The sequence below is a fragment of the Ranitomeya imitator genome, chromosome 4, assembly GCF_032444005.1.
Source record: "Ranitomeya imitator isolate aRanImi1 chromosome 4, aRanImi1.pri, whole genome shotgun sequence".
NCBI classification, from domain to species: domain Eukaryota; kingdom Metazoa; phylum Chordata; class Amphibia; order Anura; family Dendrobatidae; genus Ranitomeya; species Ranitomeya imitator.
The window spans coordinates 495,061,742-495,084,388 of NC_091285.1; the positions used below are offsets into that span (position 1 = coordinate 495,061,742).

General features: G+C 41.1%; 1 protein-coding gene across 5 annotated transcripts in view; it reads right to left on the reverse strand.

Annotated features, from left to right (window-relative positions):
* Window positions 1–12,401: 12,401 nt before the first annotated feature.
* Window positions 12,402–22,647, reverse strand: part of TNFAIP8L3 (TNF alpha induced protein 8 like 3) — a 140,652-nt gene continuing 130,406 nt past the window's right edge. For 4 of the 5 annotated variants that reach the window (XM_069766000.1, XM_069766002.1, XM_069766001.1 and 1 more), the window contains one exon: window positions 12,402–17,053. In XM_069766000.1, the coding sequence (XP_069622101.1) occupies window positions 16,491–17,053 (563 nt within the window). In that variant the 3' untranslated portion in view covers window positions 12,402–16,490. Of the gene's footprint in view, window positions 17,054–21,846; window positions 21,889–22,647 lie in introns of those variants that run through there. The other variant, XM_069766004.1, reaches the window with a different exon arrangement.

Below are 22,647 nucleotides of genomic sequence, written 5' to 3' on the forward strand. Positions count from 1 at the left end.
TTCACACTTTATTAACCAGCACCTGCCTCCCAGTCCTTGCTGGACAACAGTGTCAATCTGCTTGAGCTCTAGCTTGGTGCTTTGCTTAGTGTTCTGTGTGTGTTATTTGTGCAGTACTGGTAACTTTGGTTGTGCTAGCCTTAGTTTATGTTTTCCATTGGTTTCTGCAGCCTTCTCTGTGTTTTCTACTAGGAGGTGACCTGCTTTTGTACCCAGTGCTTAGTTCTTTTAGGGTACCCCTTCCCCTTATCTATAGGTCTTCATTTGAGATTAACCTAGGATCGTTGGTGGGTCTATTTGCAAGGAATGAGTCGCCCACTCTATTGTAGGGTTTCAGCCTAGTCATAGTGCAGGGTCAGTTTTCCCCCTTCTACCTTAGTCCTGTGTTGCTCTCTAATGAGCATCTTGATATGCCATACCTGTCAGATGGATGGATTATCTTGGGAAATGAGAAGTGTTCACTAACACAGATTGAGAAAAATTTGTGAACAATATTGAGAGAAATAAAGGCCTTTTGTGTATATAGAAAAAGTCTTAGATCTTTGAGATCAGCTCATGAAAAATGGAAGCAAAAACAAACATGTTGTGTTTATATTTTTGTTCAGTATATTTGATATTGTATATCTGTACTGGAATTTTTAAAGAATAGTAAAGCATTCTATAAACTTGTGTTAATGATAGAATTACAGCGCACATGTGGTCTAATTTTGTAATATAGATAGTTCAATATGCTGTGTTAAAATCACAAATATTCTTATACATGGCAAACTTGGCATGATGAAGCTGAAGTAACTTTTTGGGGCTGTGACATCAAATCTCTACTGAGAGTTGTTAGGTTACTTTGGGCAATAGATCACAAATGGCTTAGCCCATACACAGACTTGACCTTGAAAGTAGTAGTTTATAACTGGAGCAGAATTTTTCGAAGTACGTTTATTTAAAACATTTTTAGTGGATTATGCTTTCCCGGTGAGGCCTACAATGGGTAAGGCCTACTACTACTAGGCGACTAGAGGAGAGTGGAGTAGCTTACAGTTTATTATTTAAACTTCCATGTACATAATAACAGCAATAGAGGATATCCATTATATAAAACATAACTTTTAATACATCTAGTTAAAATATGGATCCTAACAAACACAAACAAAAAAGAAAACCGTGCTCAAGTGAAACAGTGCTCAAGGTAAAAAATTGGAGCAGTCTTATCAATTAGACGGACAAATAAGGGAAATCCCTCAGATTGTAGGAGGAAGGTGGTACCGATTGTACTAGCCAGGTAAGAGGGTAGGGAAATATGTAAACCACTGTCTTCCCTGTGAACCCTCCACGAACTCCTGTCCTGACAAGGACAGTCCCCAAGTAGATCCTGCTATGGATACCCACCAACCAACGAGAAAAAACAACAAAAGAAAAGAAAATAATGTCTATAGTCTCCCAATGCGTTTCAACTCCGATGGGGGAGAATCATCAGGGGAGTTGTATGATTCACGACCAATGGGTCTGCGATAGTCCGTAAAAGATAATAATCAGATCTCATTCATGAGGGTCCGTGTAGAGCCTGGGTCCCGCAGTGGCAGGGAATACCCATATGAGGTTAACAGATGTCCGTTGTATCCGTAACTTGTAAGGAGTCCCTGCATACTGATCCAAGTAACTCCCCTATATAGCCCCCCAATACGTCAGCTGTTAAAGATGATTACCCCAATGAGTGGGTTGGTAATACATACCTGGTTCAGAGCCATGTGTGCTCTTTCGCCACATGCTGGGCAGTTCCGGTCGCTAGAACGCTTGTTACCGGAAGTATAGACGCCATATTGTGCGCGTCATTTCCGCCCACCATGTTCTTGTAGCCCGATGGTGCTCCCTGTAATCCCTCGTACCGCCGAGCGGCATCAACACTCGATACCGGAAGTTTGGACGCCATATTGCAAGCGTCACTTCCGCCCACCATGTTGTTGGAGCACAGTGCTCCCTATAGTTCGTAATGACCCTGGGGAGTATCGGCCGCCACAGCACACATAACCAGTGGCTACGACACCGTATAGGGGGCATCAGTTTCGTCCATCATTTTACGGAGCATGCCACCCCCATAAACACATTGTAATGCCCAACGATGGTATGGTTACGGCCACTATCTATACACCCCCGGAAATTCCAGTGCCTTGTATGATGCATAGTGCCCACCCACCATATTCTGAGGGCACCATGCTCCCACTATTTGTAAACATTAGTGTATAGTATCTCTGGTTCTAAAACCATCCGACAAAGGAGGGAATGTGGTCGTGATGGATATAGACAAATATAGAGATCTTTGCCTATCGCTCCTAAATGATCGTACCACATATATACGGGTGACCTCCAACCCAGTTGGTGAGTGTGTAAAAACTCTTGGGGTTATTTTAACAAAAGCGAAAGATGACATGCTCATTAGTGAAGAGGAATTATCCTTCCTTCTACCCCGCCATCCAGTGATGGCTACTTTTTATGCCTTACCAAAGGTAGGTAACATAGAAAAAACTCAGAAAAAATACATTCCATGAGATACGGCCTTCCCAAAACCCTGTCTGATGACAAATGCACACTAAGCAGGATGCAGCAGGCCTCCACTGATAAAGGCTAGGGGCGGCACAGGTGCAAACTACTTGATAAAAACAGCCACCCCAACCAAACATTGCAGGGGTTGGCTGCCTAGCAGAAAAAATGCACATTGATATGACTCACATAGGACGCCAGTCACACTGATAAGTGTAGTGCACAGTGTCTGTATGCAACCTATTGATGACGCCCCTTGTATTAACAGGCGGGCTGCCCAGCACTAAAAAAATGCAGCACACAGTGACAGACGCCCCAGAAAAACCTAGCCAACATAAAGAGGCCTGGCCACATCCTGCAAAAAAGGATATGATAAAGTGCAAAAAAATGCATGCATATGATAAATGCATACACTATATGGGGTATTGGTTTAATATTTTGGCCAAAATAAAGTAAGCCCGCAACCCAACGGCAAGGGTCCCCATAATATTGCGGGTCCTACCACTAATATCAAAAACAGCTAACATAGAAAAAACTCAGAAAAAAAACATACCATGAGATACGGCCTTCCCAAAACCCTGTCTGATGACAAATGCACACTAAGCAGGATGCAGCAGGCCTCCACTGATAAAGGCTAGGGGCGGCACAGGTGCAAACTACTTGATAAAAACAGCCACCCCAACCAAACATTGCAGGGGCTAGGTTTTTCTGGGGCGTCTGTCACTGTGTGCTGCATTTTTTTAGTGCTGGGCAGCCCGCCTGTTAATACAAGGGGCGTCATCAATAGGTTGCATACAGACACTGTGCACTACACTTATCAGTGTGACTGGCGTCCTATGTGAGTCATATCAATGTGCATTTTTTCTGCTAGGCAGCCAACCCCTGCAATGTTTGGTTGGGGTGGCTGTTTTTATCAAGTAGTTCGCACCTGTGCCGCCCCTAGCCTTTATCAGTGGAGGCCTGCTGCATCCTGCTTAGTGTGCATTTGTCATCAGACAGGGTTTTGGGAAGGCCGTATCTCATGGTATGTATTTTTTCTGAGTTTTTTCTATGTTAGCTGTTTTTGATATTAGTGGTAGGACCCGCAATATTATGGGGACCCTTGCCGTTGGGTTGCGGGCTTACTTTATTTTGGCCAAAATATTAAACCAATACCCCATATAGTGTATGCATTTATCATATGCATGCATTTTTTTGCACTTTATCATATCCTTTTTTGCAGGATGTGGCCAGGCCTCTTTATGTTGGCTAGGTTTTTCTGGGGCGTCTGTCACTGTGTGCTGCATTTTTTTAGTGCTGGGCAGCCCGCCTGTTAATACAAGGGGCGTCATCAATAGGTTGCATACAGACACTGTGCACTACACTTATCAGTGTGACTGGCGTCCTATGTGAGTCATATCAATGTGCATTTTTTCTGCTAGGCAGCCAACCCCTGCAATGTTTGGTTGGGGTGGCTGTTTTTATCAAGTAGTTTGCACCTGTGCCGCCCCTAGCCTTTATCAGTGGAGGCCTGCTGCATCTTGCTTAGTGTGCATTTGTCATCAGACAGGGTTTTGGGAAGGCCGTATCTCATGGTATGTATTTTTATTTAGCCTTACCAAAGGTCCATAAGGGTTTGGACCCTCTGAGGGGCAGGCCCATCGTGTCCGGCATAGGGAGTGTTGGACAGAATATTGGTATTTATTTGGATGATGTACTTAGACCATTTGTGGTATCACTCCCGTCATACATTAGGGACACGATGGACCTGCTCCGTAAGTTGGAAGGTATTTCCCTGGAACCTGGTACATTGCTTGCGAGTATTGATGTTGAGGCCTTGTACTCCTCAATCCCACACGAACATGGGATTGGGGGTGTGCGCCATTTCATTAACACTAGGGGTTGTCAATTCAATGCCCATAACAAACTCATTCTAACCCTTTTGGAGTTCGTACTCAGTAATAATTATTTTACTTTTGACGGCAGAACCTTCCACCAGCTCAGGGGCACCGCTATGGGTAATCCCTGTGCGCCCACGTACGCCAATCTGTTCCTGGGCTGGTGGGAGGACTGCATCGTCTTTTCTGAGGTACACGCCCAATACCTGGCCCATATTGATTTATGGGTCAGGTATATTGATGACATTTTTGTTATATGGAGAGGGTCTAAAGATGTGTTTAATCTGTTCATCGAGTCCCTTAACAACAATGGGGTAGGACTCAAATTTACTTATGACATACAAGAATTTCAGTTACCTTTCCTGGATGTACTGATCTCCAAATCACAGGATGGAGAACATCTGGAGAGTACCATATACAGGAAGCCCACCGCAACCAACTCGCTGTTGAGGTGGGACAGTAATCATCCCTACTCCCTAAAAAAAGGCATCCCAAAGGGCCAATACTTGCGACTACGACGCAACTGCTCTAATCAGAGAGACTTTAAAGTGATGGCCGGTGACCTGAGACAGAGATTTCTGGCTAGAGGGTACCCGGATCGAATCCTGCGGGAGGCATTTCGTTATGCTAACCAACAGGAAAGGGGGAACCTCCTAATACCCAAAAGGGAGGAGACCGAACCCTCAGGAACAACTAGAATCATCTGTACATATGATAACGGTGCAGCATCAGTCAAAAACATCATCAGAAAACACTGGGATATTCTCAGGATGGATGAGGACCTGAGACACCTTGGGAACAGAACCAGTCATCACTTATCGTAGGGCCAGGACCTTGGGTGATAGACTCGTCCATAGTCACTTTACTACGCCTAGGGGGTCTACTTGGCTCCCACAGAGACCAGCGGGATGCTTTAGGTGTGGCGGATGTATAGCGTGTGACTCAATTAATACAGGAAAGGAGTTCTATAACGAGAATACACAAGAGACCTTCAAACTAAAAAAATTTGTGAACTGCAAGAGCACAGGAGTTGTTTATCGAGCTCTGTGCCAATGTGGCATCAGGTATGTAGGGAAAACAGTTAGAGAATTGAGGAGGAGGGTAGGGGAGCATTTGGGAGACATACGAAATCATAGGGATACTCCAATTGCTAAACATGTTAACAACATGCATGGAGGAGACCTTAGAGCCATACGATTTATGGGAATTGACAGAATTGATATGCCAGCTAGAGGTGATGACCTGGACAGACTGTTGCTTCAGAAAGAAGCGAGTTGGATATTTTTGCTGGATACCTGCCACCCCATGGGTCTTAATGATCAGATCAATTTTGGATGTTTTTTGTAACAAGCTCCCCGTACTTATTTCCCTCTCCTCTCTCTCTCTCGTTTGCGCCCCCCCCCTTTTCTTCTTTACAGCTAGAAGCGTATCCTCCCATTGTAAGCCTTTGTTTTTTGTACGTGGGTTACCAGTTGTTGCTAAGTTTTACTCCCCCCTTTCTTTCGAGACATTTTGTACATTTATATTGGGAGGTGACTCCTATATCCGTTTCACCCCCATATTCCATCTCTGCCTAAGGACCTGCGCTGATAGAACGGCCAAAGAAAACAAAATCAGTCATTTTTTCTGTGTTTATTATTTAGCAATGGAGCTACTGCTCATTTCTATTTTGATTTCCAGGGACTGCATTGATTGGGGACCCATTTGGGCTCTTCTCCGATTACAGTATGGAATTCGTTCTGTTTTTAGGACCCAACCAATATAGTAACCAATGCGCTTTGCATACTGATACCTCCTTGCTCATATGCCCTTCTGCCCCCACAAACCCCCCCCCCCTCCTTCCCTCGTAGCCAATTATCACCAGGCAATATGACTTCTTTTGCACTTATATGTGGATACATAGAGTTGCTATATTGATGTTTATTGGTACATCTATATACTGTATAGCACAAAAGAACGTATAATACTTTTTGTATATTCGAAGTGTTAACTATTAAGACAAACGTCATGTGCCCGCAATATACCCCTGTAGATTGTGCCTGTAGTGGTTGCTGAAGGTCTATGTGGTACATCAATGGACATAGATACTATACACTAATGTTTACAAATAGTGGGAGCATGGTGCCCTCAGAATATGGTGGGTGGGCACTATGCATCATACAAGGCACTGGAATTTCCGGGGGTGTATAGATAGTGGCCGTAACCATAACATCGTTGGGCATTACAATGTGTTTATGGGGGTGGCATGCTCCGTAAAATGATGGACGAAACTGATGCCCTCTATACGGTGTCGTAGCCACTGGTTATGTGTGCTGTGGCGGCCGATACTCCCCAGGGTCATTACGAACTATAGGGAGCACTGTGCTCCAACAACATGGTGGGCGGAAGTGACGCTTGCAATATGGCGTCCAAACTTCCGGTATCGAGTGTTGATGCCGCTCGGCGGTACGAGGGATTACAGGGAGCACCATCGGGCTACAAGAACATGGTGGGCGGAAATGACGCGCACAATATGGCGTCTATACTTCCGGTAACAAGCGTTCTAGCGACCGGAACTGCCCAGCATGTGGCGAAAGAGCACACATGGCTCTGAACCAGGTATGTATTACCAACCCACTCATTGGGGTAATCATCTTTAACAGCTGACGTATTAGGGGGGCTATATAGGGGAGGTACTTGGATCAGTATGCAGGGACTCCTTACAAGTTACGGATACAACGGACATCTGTTAACCTCATATGGGTATTCCCTGCCACTGCGGGACCAAGGCTCTACACGGACCCTCATGAATGAGATCTGATTATTATCTTTTACGGACTATCGCAGACCCATTGGTCGTGAATCATACAACTCCCCTGATGATTCTCCCCCATCGGAGTTGAAACGCGTTGGGAGACTATAGACATTATTTTATTTTCTTTTGTTGTTTTTTCTCGTTGGTTGGTGGGTATCCATAGCAGGATCTACTTGGGGCCTGTCCTTGTCAGGACAGGAGTTCGTGGAGGGTTCACAGGGAAGACAGTGGTTTACATATTATTTCCCTACCCTCTTACCTGGCTAGTACAATCGGTACCACCTTCCTTCTACAATCTGAGGGATTTCCCTTATTTGTCCGTCTAATTGGTAAGACTGCTCCAATTTTTTACCTTGAGCACTGTTTCACTTGAGCACGGTTTTCTTTTTTGTTTGTGTTTGTTAGGATCCATATTTTAACTAGATGTATTAAAAGTTATGTTTTATATAATGGATATCCTCTATTGCTGCTATTATATTCGATCCTGAGGATATAGACAGGGCCTATTCCATTATATGCTTTAGCTATACTTTATAAACTTCCATGTACAGAGCGATCTTAGATTGTACAGTTATATGAAAAAGTTTGGGCACCCCTATTAATCTTAAGGTTATTGTTTTATAAAAATTGTTTTTTTGCAACAGCTATTTCAGTTTCATATATCTAATAACTGTTGGACACAGTAATGTTTCTGCCTTGAAATGAGGTTTATTGTACTAACAGAAAATGTGCAATCTGCATTCAAACAAAATTTGACAGGTGCATAAGTATGGGCACCCCACCAGAAAAGTGACATTAATATTTAGTAGATCCTCCTTTTGCAAAAATAACAGCCTCTAGTCGCTTCCGGTAGCTTTTAATGAGTTCCTGGATCCTGGATGAAGGTATTTTTGACCATTCCGCTTTACAAAACAATTCCAGTTCAGTTAAGTTTGATGGTCGCCGAGCATGGACAGCCCTCTTCAAATGATCCCACAGATGTTCAATGATATTCAGGTCTGGGGACTGGGACGGCCATTCCAGAACAGTGTAATTGTTCCTCTGCATGAATGCCTGAGTAGATTTGGAGCGGTGTTTTGGATCATTGTCTTGCTGAAAGATCCATCCCCTGCGTAACTTCAACTTTGTCACTGATTCATGAACATTATTGTCAAGAATCTGCTGATACTGAGAGGAATCCATGCATCCCTCAACTTTAACAAGATTCCCAGTGCCAGTATTGGCCACACAGCCCCAAAACATGATGGAACCTCCACCAAATTTTACTGTGGGTAGCAAGTGTTTTTCTTGGAATGCTGTGTTTTTTGGCCGCCATGCATAACACCTTTTTGTATGACCAAACAACTCAATCTTGGTTTCATCAGTCCACAGGAAGGACTTTCTTCCAAAAAGAAATTGGCTTCTCCAAATGTGCTTTTGCATACCTCAGCCGACTCTGTTTGTGGCGTGCTTGCAGAAACGGCTTATTTCGCATCACTCTCTCATACAGCTTCTCCTTGTGCAAAGTGCGTTGTATAGTTGACCGATGCACAGTGACACCATCTGCAGCAAGTTGATGCTGCAGGTCTCTGGAGGTGGTCTGAAGATTGTCCTTGAGTGATCTCACCATTCTTCTTCTCTGCCTTTATGATGTTTTCTTGGCCTGCCACTTCTGGCCTTAACAAGAACTGTACCTGTGTTCTTCCATTTCCTTACTATGTTCCTCACAGTGAAAATTGACAGGTTAAATCTCTGAGACAGCTTTTTGTATCCTTCCCCTGAACAACTACGTTGAATAATCTTTGTTTTCAGATCATTAGACAGTCGTTTTGAGGAGCTCATGATGCCACTCTTCAGAGGAGATTCAAACAGGAGAACAACTTGCAAGTGGCCACTTTAAGTAGCTTTTCTCATGATTGCATACACCTGGCTATGAAGTTCAAAGCTCAATGAGGTTAGAAAACCAAAAAAAGTGCTTTAGTAAGTCAGTAAAAAGTAGGTAGGAGTATTTAAAACAAGAAAATGATAAGGGTGCCCATACTTATGCACCTGTCAAATTTTGTTTGAATGCAGATTGCACATTTTCTGTTAGTACAATAAACCTCATTTCAAGGCAGAAACATTACTGTGTCCAACAGTTATTAGATATATGAAACTGAAATAGCTGTCGCAAAAAAAACAATTTTTATAAAACAATAAGCTTAAGATTAATAGGGGTGCCCAAAGTTTTTCATATAACTGTATATCATTGTATTCACATTGCCTCTTTGAAGTGTATGTCCATCTTAGAATGGGAAGGGACAAAAAAAAGGTCATAGGAGCGCATGCAAGACGGTGAGTTGATATAAAATCTTCATTTATTAGTTTCCACAACGTGTTTCAATGGAATAGCTCCATCTTCCTCAGGTGGAAGTTATAGGTAGAGTGGGGTGGGGAAAGTATATAAAGGGAGGCAGCCTATGAACAATCAGACACAATTCCACAGACCGCCCACAGAGTTAAAAAGGCCAATCAAGGCTCCACCAAAGGAATATAACAGGGATGATACAAAATAAAACATATAATTTAAAAACAATCTAAAATTAAAAGACAAATAACAGTGCACATAAAATATACACATAATTAATATATAAATAGCAGCATGCATATATTACATAATTTTCTCAATTGAGGTTTAACCCTTCAGGGTTAGATTATATACCGGTCAGGCCAATCATCTGGAATCTGGTCGATAACAGTAAGTTTTATTGTGTTCCAATTCTTTTGATGCACTAAAGAAAAGTGTTTATAAAGACTATGTAGCATGAACCCATTACGGATGTTTTGACGGTGCTTGTTGAGTCTAGCATGCATCGACTGTATCGTCCAACCAATGTACTGCAAACCACAACCACACTCAATTAAATAAATAACTAGAAGTTTACTATGCACATGATACCTGTAATGTCACATACAGGCATAATACCCATAATACCCGCAGCACTGTAATGACCGGTTTCATCAGGTGAAATCAAAGCATAGATGAAAAATATAATGATAGCACAACATATAAAGCACAGCGAGAGTTTAAGCTATGTATATATGACATTTTGGTGCTCGATTTAAATGGCATCAGTCAGGTCCCTTGCCTGTTCCCAATCACTAGTAAGGCTAGGCAAACCTTCATTCTAATAAGGTGTTTTGTGTAAATTTTTAGCAATGCAATGGTTGAAGAATGTAGTTTTATGATGCCGATGTACATATGGCAGGACAAGTCTGGTGCTGAATCAACGGACCTCTTCATGTTAAGCCTGGACTTCCGGCTCTGATGAGGCCCAGGACGGTTCTGCACATGTTGACGCAAGGTTACCATGAAATCACGACCTTATGTTGCTTGGGCAGAACCTTAAGGGTATGTGCCCACGTTGCGGATTTCTGTATGGATTTTTCAGCTCAGTTCTTGAGTTCAATGCGTTTTACCTGCGGATTACACGTGGATTTACCGCGGATTTCCAGTTTTTTTTTTTTTGTGAGGATTTCACCTTTGTTTTTCAACACCTGCGGATTCCTATTGAGAAACAGTTGTAAAACGCTGCAGAATTCGCACAAAGAATTAACATGCTGCGGAAAATACAACACAGCGTTTCCGCGTGGTATTTTCTGCACCATGTGCATTGTGGATTTTGTTTTCCATGGTACTGTAACTGCTGCGAATCTGCAGCATCCAATTCGCTGCAGATCCGCAGGCAAATCTGCAACGTGTGCACATACCCTTAGGCTATGTGCCCATGTTGTGCTTTTTATGCATCTATAAATCTGCATCTATAGCCCTATTGTAGCATTGGGGGACAGCTTTTGATGTATATGATAAACCGGGGCTCTGACTGATGTGTAAAGGTGATATCTGTCAACCATAAACTACGATGGGATCTATTTAACAAATACCTTGTTCTTGGCGTGCCCTTAGAAGTCTATGTCATAGAAGTGTATGGATATGTATTATGATAAAAAAATAAATGTACATATGTTGTCTTGAATTCTACTCCATCAGAGCTATCAGTAACTGAATTTGACCTCTTTGTGGAGATGCCAAGATGTTCCCCTTTCGCTACTGGATCCCATAGAAGATGGTGTGCCTGATACCCTAAGACAAATAATGCAATACATTTATAAAGGTATTATATTATTAACATTTTGTAAACGTTATACATAATTTGAAATGTTCACCTTTCACGTAACATTTTACAGCCCCCTCAAGCCTTTTACTGTTCGAGATGCCTCTGTGAGCTATAACAGACATACCCTGCTACCTAACTTTGAAAGTCACTGGGAAATGGGCATCGGTGAGTACAGCGGGTAACAGTGTAAAGAACCTTTAAAAAAATCCTGAATGTCCAAATGTAAAAAGGCACAAAATATGTACTCCACAAAATCTGCCACTGGCTCTATCATCAGCAAATGTGAAGGATAGCAGCTCCATAACAAGGGAAATTACATTTTCACTCTATAATTTTACATTTTTACAGCATAACAAAAGGTTGGTATCTGGAAACCATCAGCATGTTGCCATTCAGAGATTTATTGCTGTAATTTTGTTTTTCTATGAAGTCATAGAAAATCATTGGGGTAAAGCATTATTATGAACTTTATTTATGTGTTTAATAATATAGTAATCAGACCATCATTGTTCATCAATATCGGCCATATGAATGAGCCTGGTGGTCTTGGATATTCTCACAAACCATAAAAAAATACAAAGAAATCTATAATATGATGCTTTCTGATTATTTAGTTTTCAGATACTAATACATTTTTATTTACACTGTATGGAGTAAAAATAAACTAAAAGAACGCAAAAACATATAAGTAATAAACATGTTAACGAGTTGACAGAATTTTCATTTGCCAAATTCACAACCAATATTAATAGCAGAGCTTCACTTTAGGGTGTGCTTGACCCAATTAGATCCACGAGGCATTCACAGTTGTACACCTTTATGGAGTTAAGGTAATAAAATCAAGAGAAGAGTGACAATAAGACCAATAGCTTTTTATTGATGGTTTCTAGGTAGCAATGGGAGGTAAGGTAGTGATGATCCAAATCTGCTCAATTTCAAATCCGTTTTTACCATGGCTCAGACAAAGTGGAGCTTCTTGTTAAAGGGAACAGAACACAAAAGGTCTATGGATAAAGTACAATTCCAATTACTGTGGTATTAAATAAAAATTGGAAACAGGGATCAAAGTGCACTCTCTGGATTTTATTAATAATATAATAATCATTTTAATATTCTTTTATTAAAACAATAAAAATACAGTTCTTCTGCTTGGACATAAATATGAACGCTGCAGCAGATTGCCACTGATTTGCTGCAGGGGTTTGTGACATCGTCAATAGACCGGCGGGAAACTCAAGGTTGAGAACGGAGCAGTATCTGGGCCCAGAAAGTACGCTTTTTTTTTTCTTTTTTTTTTACTTTACGTAGCACCTGGGGGCCAATAATAAGGGTCTGTACAGCAGTGGACAAGACTTTTAAGCTACATCTACATGTACAAAACTAAAAAAAAACGAACAAAAAAAAACTTCTAATTTAGAATTCATTCCACTGATTTTTTTTTTTTAGCTTCTAACAATTTTCGTGATCTGTTTACTGTAAATGAAAAAGGACATTTTCCTTTACATCCTTCTAGACAGTACTCTCTAAGATAGACTAATATTCTTCATGGTGGCAAGCTATTAAGGCGGTGGAGAGAGATTTGTTCTGTGAATGTTTTTATTGCAGTTCTCCACCATTTTTGACAATTTCAAAATGGGTCTAGTGTTTGTGGGAGCAGTCAGGTTCTTTCACTGCTGGAAGAAGCAGCGAGGACACTGGAGGAGACCCTGGCAGCGGTTCAGAGAAACATTAGGAGATCGATAGATGAGCATATATTTATTCATTTTTAGACCCTATTGGTGCCATTTTTTTATTAAAAAATGTATATTTGTCAGAAGACTATGCTGCACCACCTATGTGACGGACAACTAACCTGTATACTCTGCCTGGAGCTGTCCTTGGGGACTCTCATCCTACTTTTTCCTTTACTACTCCTCCTAAAGTGAGGTTTTGAGAAAGACCATACCTGGTCGAAACGTCACCTCGTTGTCCGCTATCATTTATTACTTTCTCCTCAAAAAATTATTTGGTGGTGCATGTACACTTGAATAAAAGCAAAGAATTTTCTTTTTGCATTGAAATCAAGACTTTGAGTGCGGCTGTTTTTCTTGTATATTTGACGTTTGATGTCCAGCCAGCACCTCCCTCATTGGGTTTTACAGTGTGCCCATCTTTCTTCTGGATACAATAGTCATATGTAAGCGCTGCACAGTGTGGGGAAAGAATATTTGCATTGTTGAAGATTTGAGAATGTATTGGTTACTGGAGAGTAATACATCAAATGAATTTATGAAGGGAGTGCTCAACTTGCCACTAAAACCAATAATTTATGGCTGTCTACTATGGACAGTATCTGCCCAACAATAACTATGAGAAGGGTGGGGGGAATGTTCTCTTCAGGAATTCTCTGGACTCATAACTATGTGGTGTACTCTCTTATCACTCCCATTATCCTAACTAGTCTTGAGCGAGTATACTCGTTGCTCAAGATTACTCGAGCATGCTCGGGAAATCTCGAGTAACTAGTATACTCGCTCATCACTAATCCTAACATTAATTTTGGCTAATACTAGCCTGAACCTTACCCCATACTAGGCTTCCCTTACGTAAGACAGTATAGATTCTTTATACCATACTCTATGTGCTGTTTCTTCGACCAGCACAGCATAAAAGTAACTCATGGGATTCCTTAGACTGACTACAGGTGTAGGCTACTGAAAACTATGTTGACTAGCATTTGTTTCATTTTTTAGCTTCTGGAAATAACCAGATTTAATTCACTCACAGTAAACAAATTGTGAAATTGGTAAAAACTAAAAAAATTATTCTATAAAAGGTGGTCTCTGATTTTCTGTAACTAAAAGTTAAAGAGGGTGTCTGATCTTCTGAGAAAAATCTGTAGTCACTATATGACTGCAGACTTCTGAATCTTGATAGTGTGCCGTGCGCATACTGTCAAGATTCATTGGTACCGTTTGTGTTGAGAACAGGCGGTCAAGTGACCACAATTATTGGATACATGTAGTTACATGCTGACTAGACGTGCTCGGTTTCTCTCAGTTCATTTGTATTGTGACAAGCCAGGCACGTCTAGTTGGGAATTGACCGGTAGTATGCAAATCGCATACTTGAGTTCACATGACCACCCACTCTCACTGGCAATGCTGAGTAATATAGAGTGACCGAAACCTTTTATCAGAAGACCAACAACCCCTCTGAAAGGTACTAATGTCTCTTTTAATATGTCAATAGAGCTAGTATCAAGCCCTTGTGCCGCATTACAATATTAGTGAAAAAAATCACATTGTTTTGGGCCAGTGTCGAAACACTTGGAATAAAAATCTTTCTACCTAAGGTCAAACTACTACCATTTTAATTGCATTTCAATGAGCTATGATTGCTGCACCAAACTTCTGTCTGGGTCATTGATACTTTTAATATTTTTCACATCTTTAATTGTTTTAGTTAAAGAAACAGAAATATTTTAATGCAATTTTTCATGCCACTTTCATGGCATTGAAACAGAGAAATGTTGTCCAGTTATGTCTCAAACAAAGTCACAATGGGAGTAATTTTGCCGAAGGAATCCTAATGGAGAGTGACTCCGTTGCATCATTTGTACCTGCCGAATACATCAATGGGGAAACAAATGATTGCAGAAAAATTATATAAAAAAAAAAAATCTTTGATTTTATACCCATAAAATACAATGGATAAATATGATACTTAGTGGAACATCAGTGGTACATTTTGCACTTCCATAGAGAACTCTGTATTTGTTGTGCTCTCATGTGTATCAGTTTTACCCTTAGGATTATTCTTCTTATAAATGGCAGACTCCTCTTATAATTCCTATACATATGTGTGATCAAAATAGATTTCATGTGTTATACAAATAGGTTTCATCTGCAATCCACAAGGCCATATTATTCTTTTTAAGCATAGTAAAGGAACATCAATTGTTAATGCACAATAAATACTGTATGCAAAATATATATTAAGACTGGGATTATTATATGTACATCAACTTGCAAAAAAAATTGAAATGAATTGTCGTCCTTTTTCATATTGTTATCATATATTCCATTTCAAAATAATATGTTACTTTACCTCAGGACCCATATGGTAGCCCCAGGCTATACATATTTGTACCTCTTTTTCAATACATCCCTAAAGCAATCACCTGTGAGCCCAATGGCAACTTGAGAGCAGCTTCCATTTTTCTGCCATAGTTTATTGACTTAGATCAGCTCAGTAGCACTTTGTGATTTCAGCAGTAAAGTTTCTTCTAGCTCCTTGCAGTTTGATCATTGATAATATGTCAGTAATGGCAATCTGAGAATAGGCAGCATTGGTGGTTTATCACTACACTTTTGAGACCTTGGCCCTCTTAGGAGAAACTTATAACTGCTCTTAATAGGGGTCTAAAAAAAGATAGCGATTTCAATTTTGGCCTTTTTCAAAACTGGAGGCCTTGTGTGAACGCTGGTTAAACACCCTGCAACTCTGCCTAATGGTCATACTGGTGGACTTATTTGGTTCCTTAAAAAGGATGACTTGTTCTCTGGGGTCTCATTTGTCTAGTAAGTCATCTGAAGCAATACCTGCCAAAGGAATTATTTCACACTTTACCATTCATGACATAAGCTGAAGTTCTGGCTTCACAAAAAAATGTGTTCGGTTTCTCTGATTTATAGGAATTGTAGATATTTCCATTTTGGGGAGTTAAGGCCATTTATGCTGTTCTCATAGTCTGTCCCAAATGTATAGTTAAATATAAACTAGTCTCCGTTTTCTATTAACCTATGGCCAACCTACATTTAAGAGCATATAGGCAACAAATGAGGAGGGCATAGTATGGAGCATAAGTGCGTGGATCTCTGAAAAAAGAAAGGCCTGGTAACCCCTGACATATCAATGAAGAAATAGAAAGTTCACGTTCTAGCTCATCGTCTTCCTTCTATCAGAGTTCATGTAAGGATACACAGTTCGATGGTTGTGGATGAAGGCCTCATTCAGTGTGTGCGGTACACAACGTGTCCCAAGACCGAAATAAATATTTCTGACACAGCCATCTGTGCGCTAATCTGGCCATTGGCAATCTGCATTTCAGAAAAAGCCATTTCTCAGCACATTATTAGAACCATAGAAGAAACAAAACAGAATAAGGTTTTAAATAACTCTTTCATCAAGCAATTTATTGACGCCTTCACAAATCCTTTTGAGGTGTGGCCTGCAGCTTCCATCAAGGCTATAAAGGGCGGTAAGGAATTCAACATCTGAAAAATGATTAAAGACCCTGTTGATACGACCGTGAGATTTAGGTGTCAAGTGGCGCTGTACCAATTCATGAAGTAGGGCTTGGCATTCATGTAGAAGTCCAGAAAGAACACTTTTATCAAATGTGTATTCCACTTCGTAGAAGCTAACTGCTGTCATTGCAGTCTGGTTGAGCTTTTTCCTGAATTTCTCCACAATCTCTAGTTCTTCAGGACTGAACTGCTTATTCCTATATAGAATGCCAACTTTTACTGCAACCTTGATAAGGTCCTTCAGGATTTTGTGAGCCTCTTTCTTATTCCTCACGTGCTCCTTAGTTGCTTTGAAAAGCTCATCAAAGATTTCACTACTTATGTCATCAATAAGCATATTTGCCATCGTCTTTGTAGCCATCTTGCTCAGAATTTTCTTCTGTGCTTGTACGGCAAAACTCTTGGAGCTAAAATTTTCGGGACCTGTGTATGGAAAATAAGATAGTGTCATTTATTGTATTTTGTCTTGAATGTGTTTAATAGACTGTCAATAATTAATTATGTATTGGGACAAGAAGATTGTAACAAGTCACAGGGGACACCATTTACTGAGAAATGTCAGCAATTAGACTCTTTTATACTAAGTATGGAAGTGTATCCTCAGCTAAAATTACAAAGTGAGCAGAATTATATATTTGTTTGTTGGAAAAGATTCAGTATAACTTGCTGGTGTTTGTCTGCATGTGTCCAGTGGGCGGCCGTACTAATGATTGACCGCTATCTGTACATGCATAGTCGTACTGGGAAGTTTGAATAAGACCGCCATTGGACTCATATGTATACTAACACGAGGGATTTCAATAAAAAGCAAATTCTACTGAAAACATTTTCCTATAAAAATATATAACAATTTGATAATCAATCTGATTAGCTCCTCCTGCTCTATATCATTCTGCTAGCAGATCGGATAATATTTTCAATCTGACCGGTTTCTTCTAAGATACTTAAAGATACCGTAATTAGTTCTGCATCATCTAAGGCTAGGTTCACATTGTGTTAGGGCAATCCGTTAAGCGCATAGCGCTAGCGGATTGCGCTAACTCAATGTCTTTAGAGGGATCGCGTTTGCCGATCCTGCTAGCGCAGATCCCCAATGTGCACTAGCGAGGAACGGACCTCGGACGCACCCCGGACGCTGCAAGCAGCGTCCGAGGTCCGTCACAAAATAACGGCACATCGCTAGTGCATGCCGAAAATGGCATGCGCTAGTGATGCGCTACAGATAAAAATCACATTGCCATCAATGGGTGCGCTAACGGACCCGTTGCATGGCGTTAATTGCGACAATTTCGCCGTGCAACGGAGTCCGTTAGCGTTAACTCATTAACGCAATGTGAACCTAATCTGATGGAAAGTAATAACATCCCTTCTAGTTGTACGTAGTGAATGGTAACATCCGTTGTGATCTGGTTTGTTGGTAGAACCCTGGCTGACTAAGGACATTAAATGGAATCATAGCAGTGAAGAGGTTAATAACATCTCTGATGGGATAGAGCATGGAAAGGGGTTAATAAATTGTCTGACTGCGATGATGCAGTCTCTTTGCACTGTTGCTTGGATTTAGGGCTGTAAATATTAAGTCAAATTATTAATTTTCAATAAACTATGTACTGGCTACATTTCTTCACTCTAATGGAAGGTTTTGCCAACATTACATGTGGTATACTTAACACGGGTGGGTGTCATCACTATACAGTAAGTTAAGAATTCTATAAATGGATACAAGAGCTGACATATATAGATATCACATGACACTCAGGAGGGTCACTCTTCTATCTCACCACTAAGAGGGTCTAGGTTCAGGAGCTGACACATGCTCCTGTCCCTGCAGCATTTTGGGCCTACACACAGAGGCTGATTTGCTCCTGTTGGTTCTTGAGCTTGGACATTCACACTCATGGATAAAGGCTCCTATTCCTGCAAATCTTAGACCATGACATTGACATGGACAGACGCAAACTTTCGTTCAGGATCCAGGAATAGATGGGTGATTCTAATGAATGAATTATGGACAAATGGATGATTTCTTTGTAACTACTTCACATATTCTGTATTTTGCTACAATAGTTATTTTTGATGGACAAGCCAATAGACCACTACATTTTTTATAAAAGAAAATGTCACAATAATTCTTAAGCATTACATCTTGTAAGAAGTCCTGAATAAATAGATAAATATACATTGTAAAATGTATATTGAATAAAGGCAATTAAGGGGTTAGGCTACTTTCACACTAGCGTCGGAATCTCCCCGTCGCAATGCGTCGGGGAGAGATTCCGACGCTAGTGTTTAACGCATTGCACAATGGAGGCAGCGGATGTATTTCTCCGGTGCATCCGCTGCCCCATTGTAAGGTGCGGGGAGGTGGGGGCGGAGTTCCGGCCGCGCATGCGCGGTCGGAAAAAGAGGTCCGTCAGGAGCAAAAAACGTTACATGTAGCGTTTTTTGCTCCCGACGGTCCGCAGAAGCACGACGCATCCGTCGCTCGACGGATGCGACGTGTGGCAATCCGTCGCAAATGCGTCGTCAATACAAGTCTATGGGGAAAAAACGCATCCTGCAAGCACTTTTACAGGATGCGTTTTTTCTGCAAAACGACGCATTGTGACGGATTGCAGAAAACGCTAGTGTGAAAGTAGCCTTAATTGTAACACCCATTGAGTTATGAGGCATTTAAGGGATTAGCAGCAATGAAGAGGTTCTTGATAACATCTTTGTGGTCTATGGTGGTGAAAGGATCCCTGGTGGGCTATGGCATGGCAAAGGGTTAATGATTAAATTGTCTGACTTGGATCATGCAGTGCTTGAGTAATCTATTATATGCAAATGGCATGAGGGTAGGGCATGAGAGAAACAGCCTACTTGTTTGACATCTACTTGTGGTCATAGCAGACCTCCTGCCCCCTTACAGAACCTGCACAGATGGAAAGTCCACACAGGCCATATCACACTCATGACTTTGGCTCCTCTACCATTGCCATTTGCCAGTGTGTTCTACCTGACTTTACAGAACTTTTTATTAGGTGCAGTGCTAAAGCATAATCATCAGAAAACTACTAACATGGAAGTTGACTGGGACCTTCTACATTATATGGGCAAAGTTTTGGGATACACATCTTAATAATTGAATTCAGGTTTTATATTCAATCCCATTGCAATAAATGCTTTAAATCCAGCCGCCCACTGGATTTCAGTTTGGTGACTACCAGGAGAATGTTTGCTGCCCAAATACATTGTGCCAACTGTAAGATCTGGTTGAGTAGGGAAAATATTATGGGAATGGTTTTCAGGGGAAGGCTTTAGGTCTCTTAGTTCAAGTAAAGGGAAATCTTCATGCCTCAGCATACTAAGGCAATTTGGATAATTATTTGCTTCCAACATTATTGGAACAGTTTGAGCTAGGCCCTTTTCTGTTTCAGCAGGACTGCACCATTGTGCACTAAACAAGGTTCATAAAGGCATGGTTGGGCGAGTTTGGTGAGGGAGAACTTGACTGTCAGAAACTAAAACAGAAATTGTGAGCCAGGCCTTCTCATCTAACATCTCATCTGGCCTGACAAATGCTCCTCTGGAGGATTGGATAAAAATTCCTACGGACACACTAAAAATTTTTGTATAAAGTCTTTCCTGAAGAGTGGAAGATGTTATAGCTGCAACATGGGGGAGCAACTCCACCTGAATGCCTATAGGCTAATAATGGGATTCCATGCAGGTGTAATGTACAGATATCCCAATGCATTTGTCCATATTGCATTTCTAGAACATAAACACATGAATTACCATAAAAGTACATCATACACTAGAGGAATAAACCAGGCCAGCAAGTTGCTTAGAGGGATTAGGCATGATTTAAATATTTATCATCATGGTCGAAAGTGTTGGCACCCGTGAAATTGTTCCAGAACGTGAAGTATTTCTCCCAAAAAATTATTGCAATTATACATATTTTGTTATACTCATATTTCCTTTGTGTGTATTGGAACAATTCAAAAAAGTAAATTGGACATAAATTCACACAAAACCCCAAAACTGGGCCAGACAAAATTGTTGGCACCCTCAACTTAATATTTGATTGCACCCCCTTTGGAATAAATAACTGCAATCAATCACTTCTTATAACTAGCAGCAAGCTTCTTAAACCTATCAACTCAAATTTTGGACCACTTTTCTTTTACAAACTGTCTCTCATATTTGAAGGGTGCCTTCTCCCAAAAGCAAATTTTAAGATCTTTCCAAGGTGTTCAATGAGAATTAGATGCAGTCTGCTCAGTCAAGGCACCCTTTGCCAGAGGCAAAGGGTGCCTTGACTGAGCAAGGCACCTTTTGCCAGAGGCAGTAAAATCTCAAAACAGAATGAGGCCTACAAAGAAAAGAACAAAGTACCTACAGTCAAATATGGTGGAGGTTCAAATATGTTTTGGGGTTGTTTTGCTGCCTTTGGTACTGGGTGCCTTGACTGTGTCCGAACTTCAAAACTTTATAGCACTTTGTTTCTATCCATTTCTGGTACTTCTTGAAGTGGCAAAAGAAGAGTGGTCCAAAATTCCAGTTGAGAGGTGGTTATAGGAAGCGATTGATTGCAGTTGAGGGTGCCAACAATTTTATCCAGCGTGTTTTTGAGGGCTTTGAGTGAAATTATACCCAATTTTCCTTTTGTTCTCTTTTTTTTCGTTGTTTCAATACACACAACAGAAATAAACATGCATACCAAAACATGTGTAATTGCAATAATTTTCTGGGAGAAATACTTCATTTTCTGGAACAACTTGAAGGGTGTAGGGGCAGACGGATAACGTGAAATTAGCTGTCCTGCTGGTCTCTGGAGCAAAGCATAAAGGATCGTTGCTCCCTCTGTGTTCCGGCTACCGGGATCCTGCGCCTCAGAAGGAGGCAGCCTGTGTAGGGCTGTTCCCCTCCTGGAATCCACTCCTTTGCTATGACTTCTTCACCCTCTTTACAATACAGTTCTCCATCAATGTCTCTTTCTAGAAGCTGCAGCTCTCAGGGCATGCACAGCTCCATGTCCTTCTGTCTCGATCTCTGACAGGCTCCCACCCCTGTCAGGGACCAACTACCTGAGCGAAGCGCAGCCAGCAGCTAACTAACTTCCTCCCCAGGCAACAAGTTTTACCTAAGTGTGAAGAGTGCCCTAATAAATAGGAGCAGAGCTCCCCCTGGTGGCCTGGAGTGCGAAATGTGTTGCATGTTTGTGATACCTGGATTCAGTTGTCCTTCTTTGCCTCCAAATGTAATATCACTCTCCCCTAGAGAAAAAATGACATTACTGCAATGACCAGGACCCTGGGGTGCTGCATATTTCCAATTTTTCTTAACAATTTCAACCAATAAGAGTAAAACAAATGAATATAAAAGATAAAAATTAAACCCCCTGTATCATGATAAATGAAGTAAACATTTTTTGACTAACCGAACGAGAATTTCTTTTAGAACCATTAAAAGAACATGTATGACAAGTGTGCCTCTTCAAGGACAGAGTAACTGGTCTGGTCCTGAAATGTATAACCTACCATGGAACTAAATTCCTGGTGGCCCCTTGGTCATAAGTTATCAAGCCAATACAGGGGCGGACACCGACAGCTAGGGACCCCTGTGCAAGAAATGTGTCTGGGCCTCCCTACTTATATGGCGAAATAGCAACATATACAGTGCCTTGCGAAAGTATTTGGCCCCCTTGAACTTTCCAACCTTTTCCCACATATCATGCTTCAAGCATAAAGATACCAAATGCAAATTTTTGGTGAAGAATCAACAACAAGTGGAACACAATTGTGAAGTTGAACGAAATTTATTGGATATTTAAAATTTTTGTGGAAATTCAAAAATTGAAAAGTGCGGTGTGCAATATTATTCGGCCCCTTTAACTTAATACTTCTCTAGTCACCTTCCATGACAGTCACCTTGGAGTATGTGTCCCCACCTGTTGTGAATTCTGTGATCAAGCTCCCTCCTGTGGTCACGAGTGGTACTGCGGCTTCTGAGTTTCCTTCCTCAGGTGA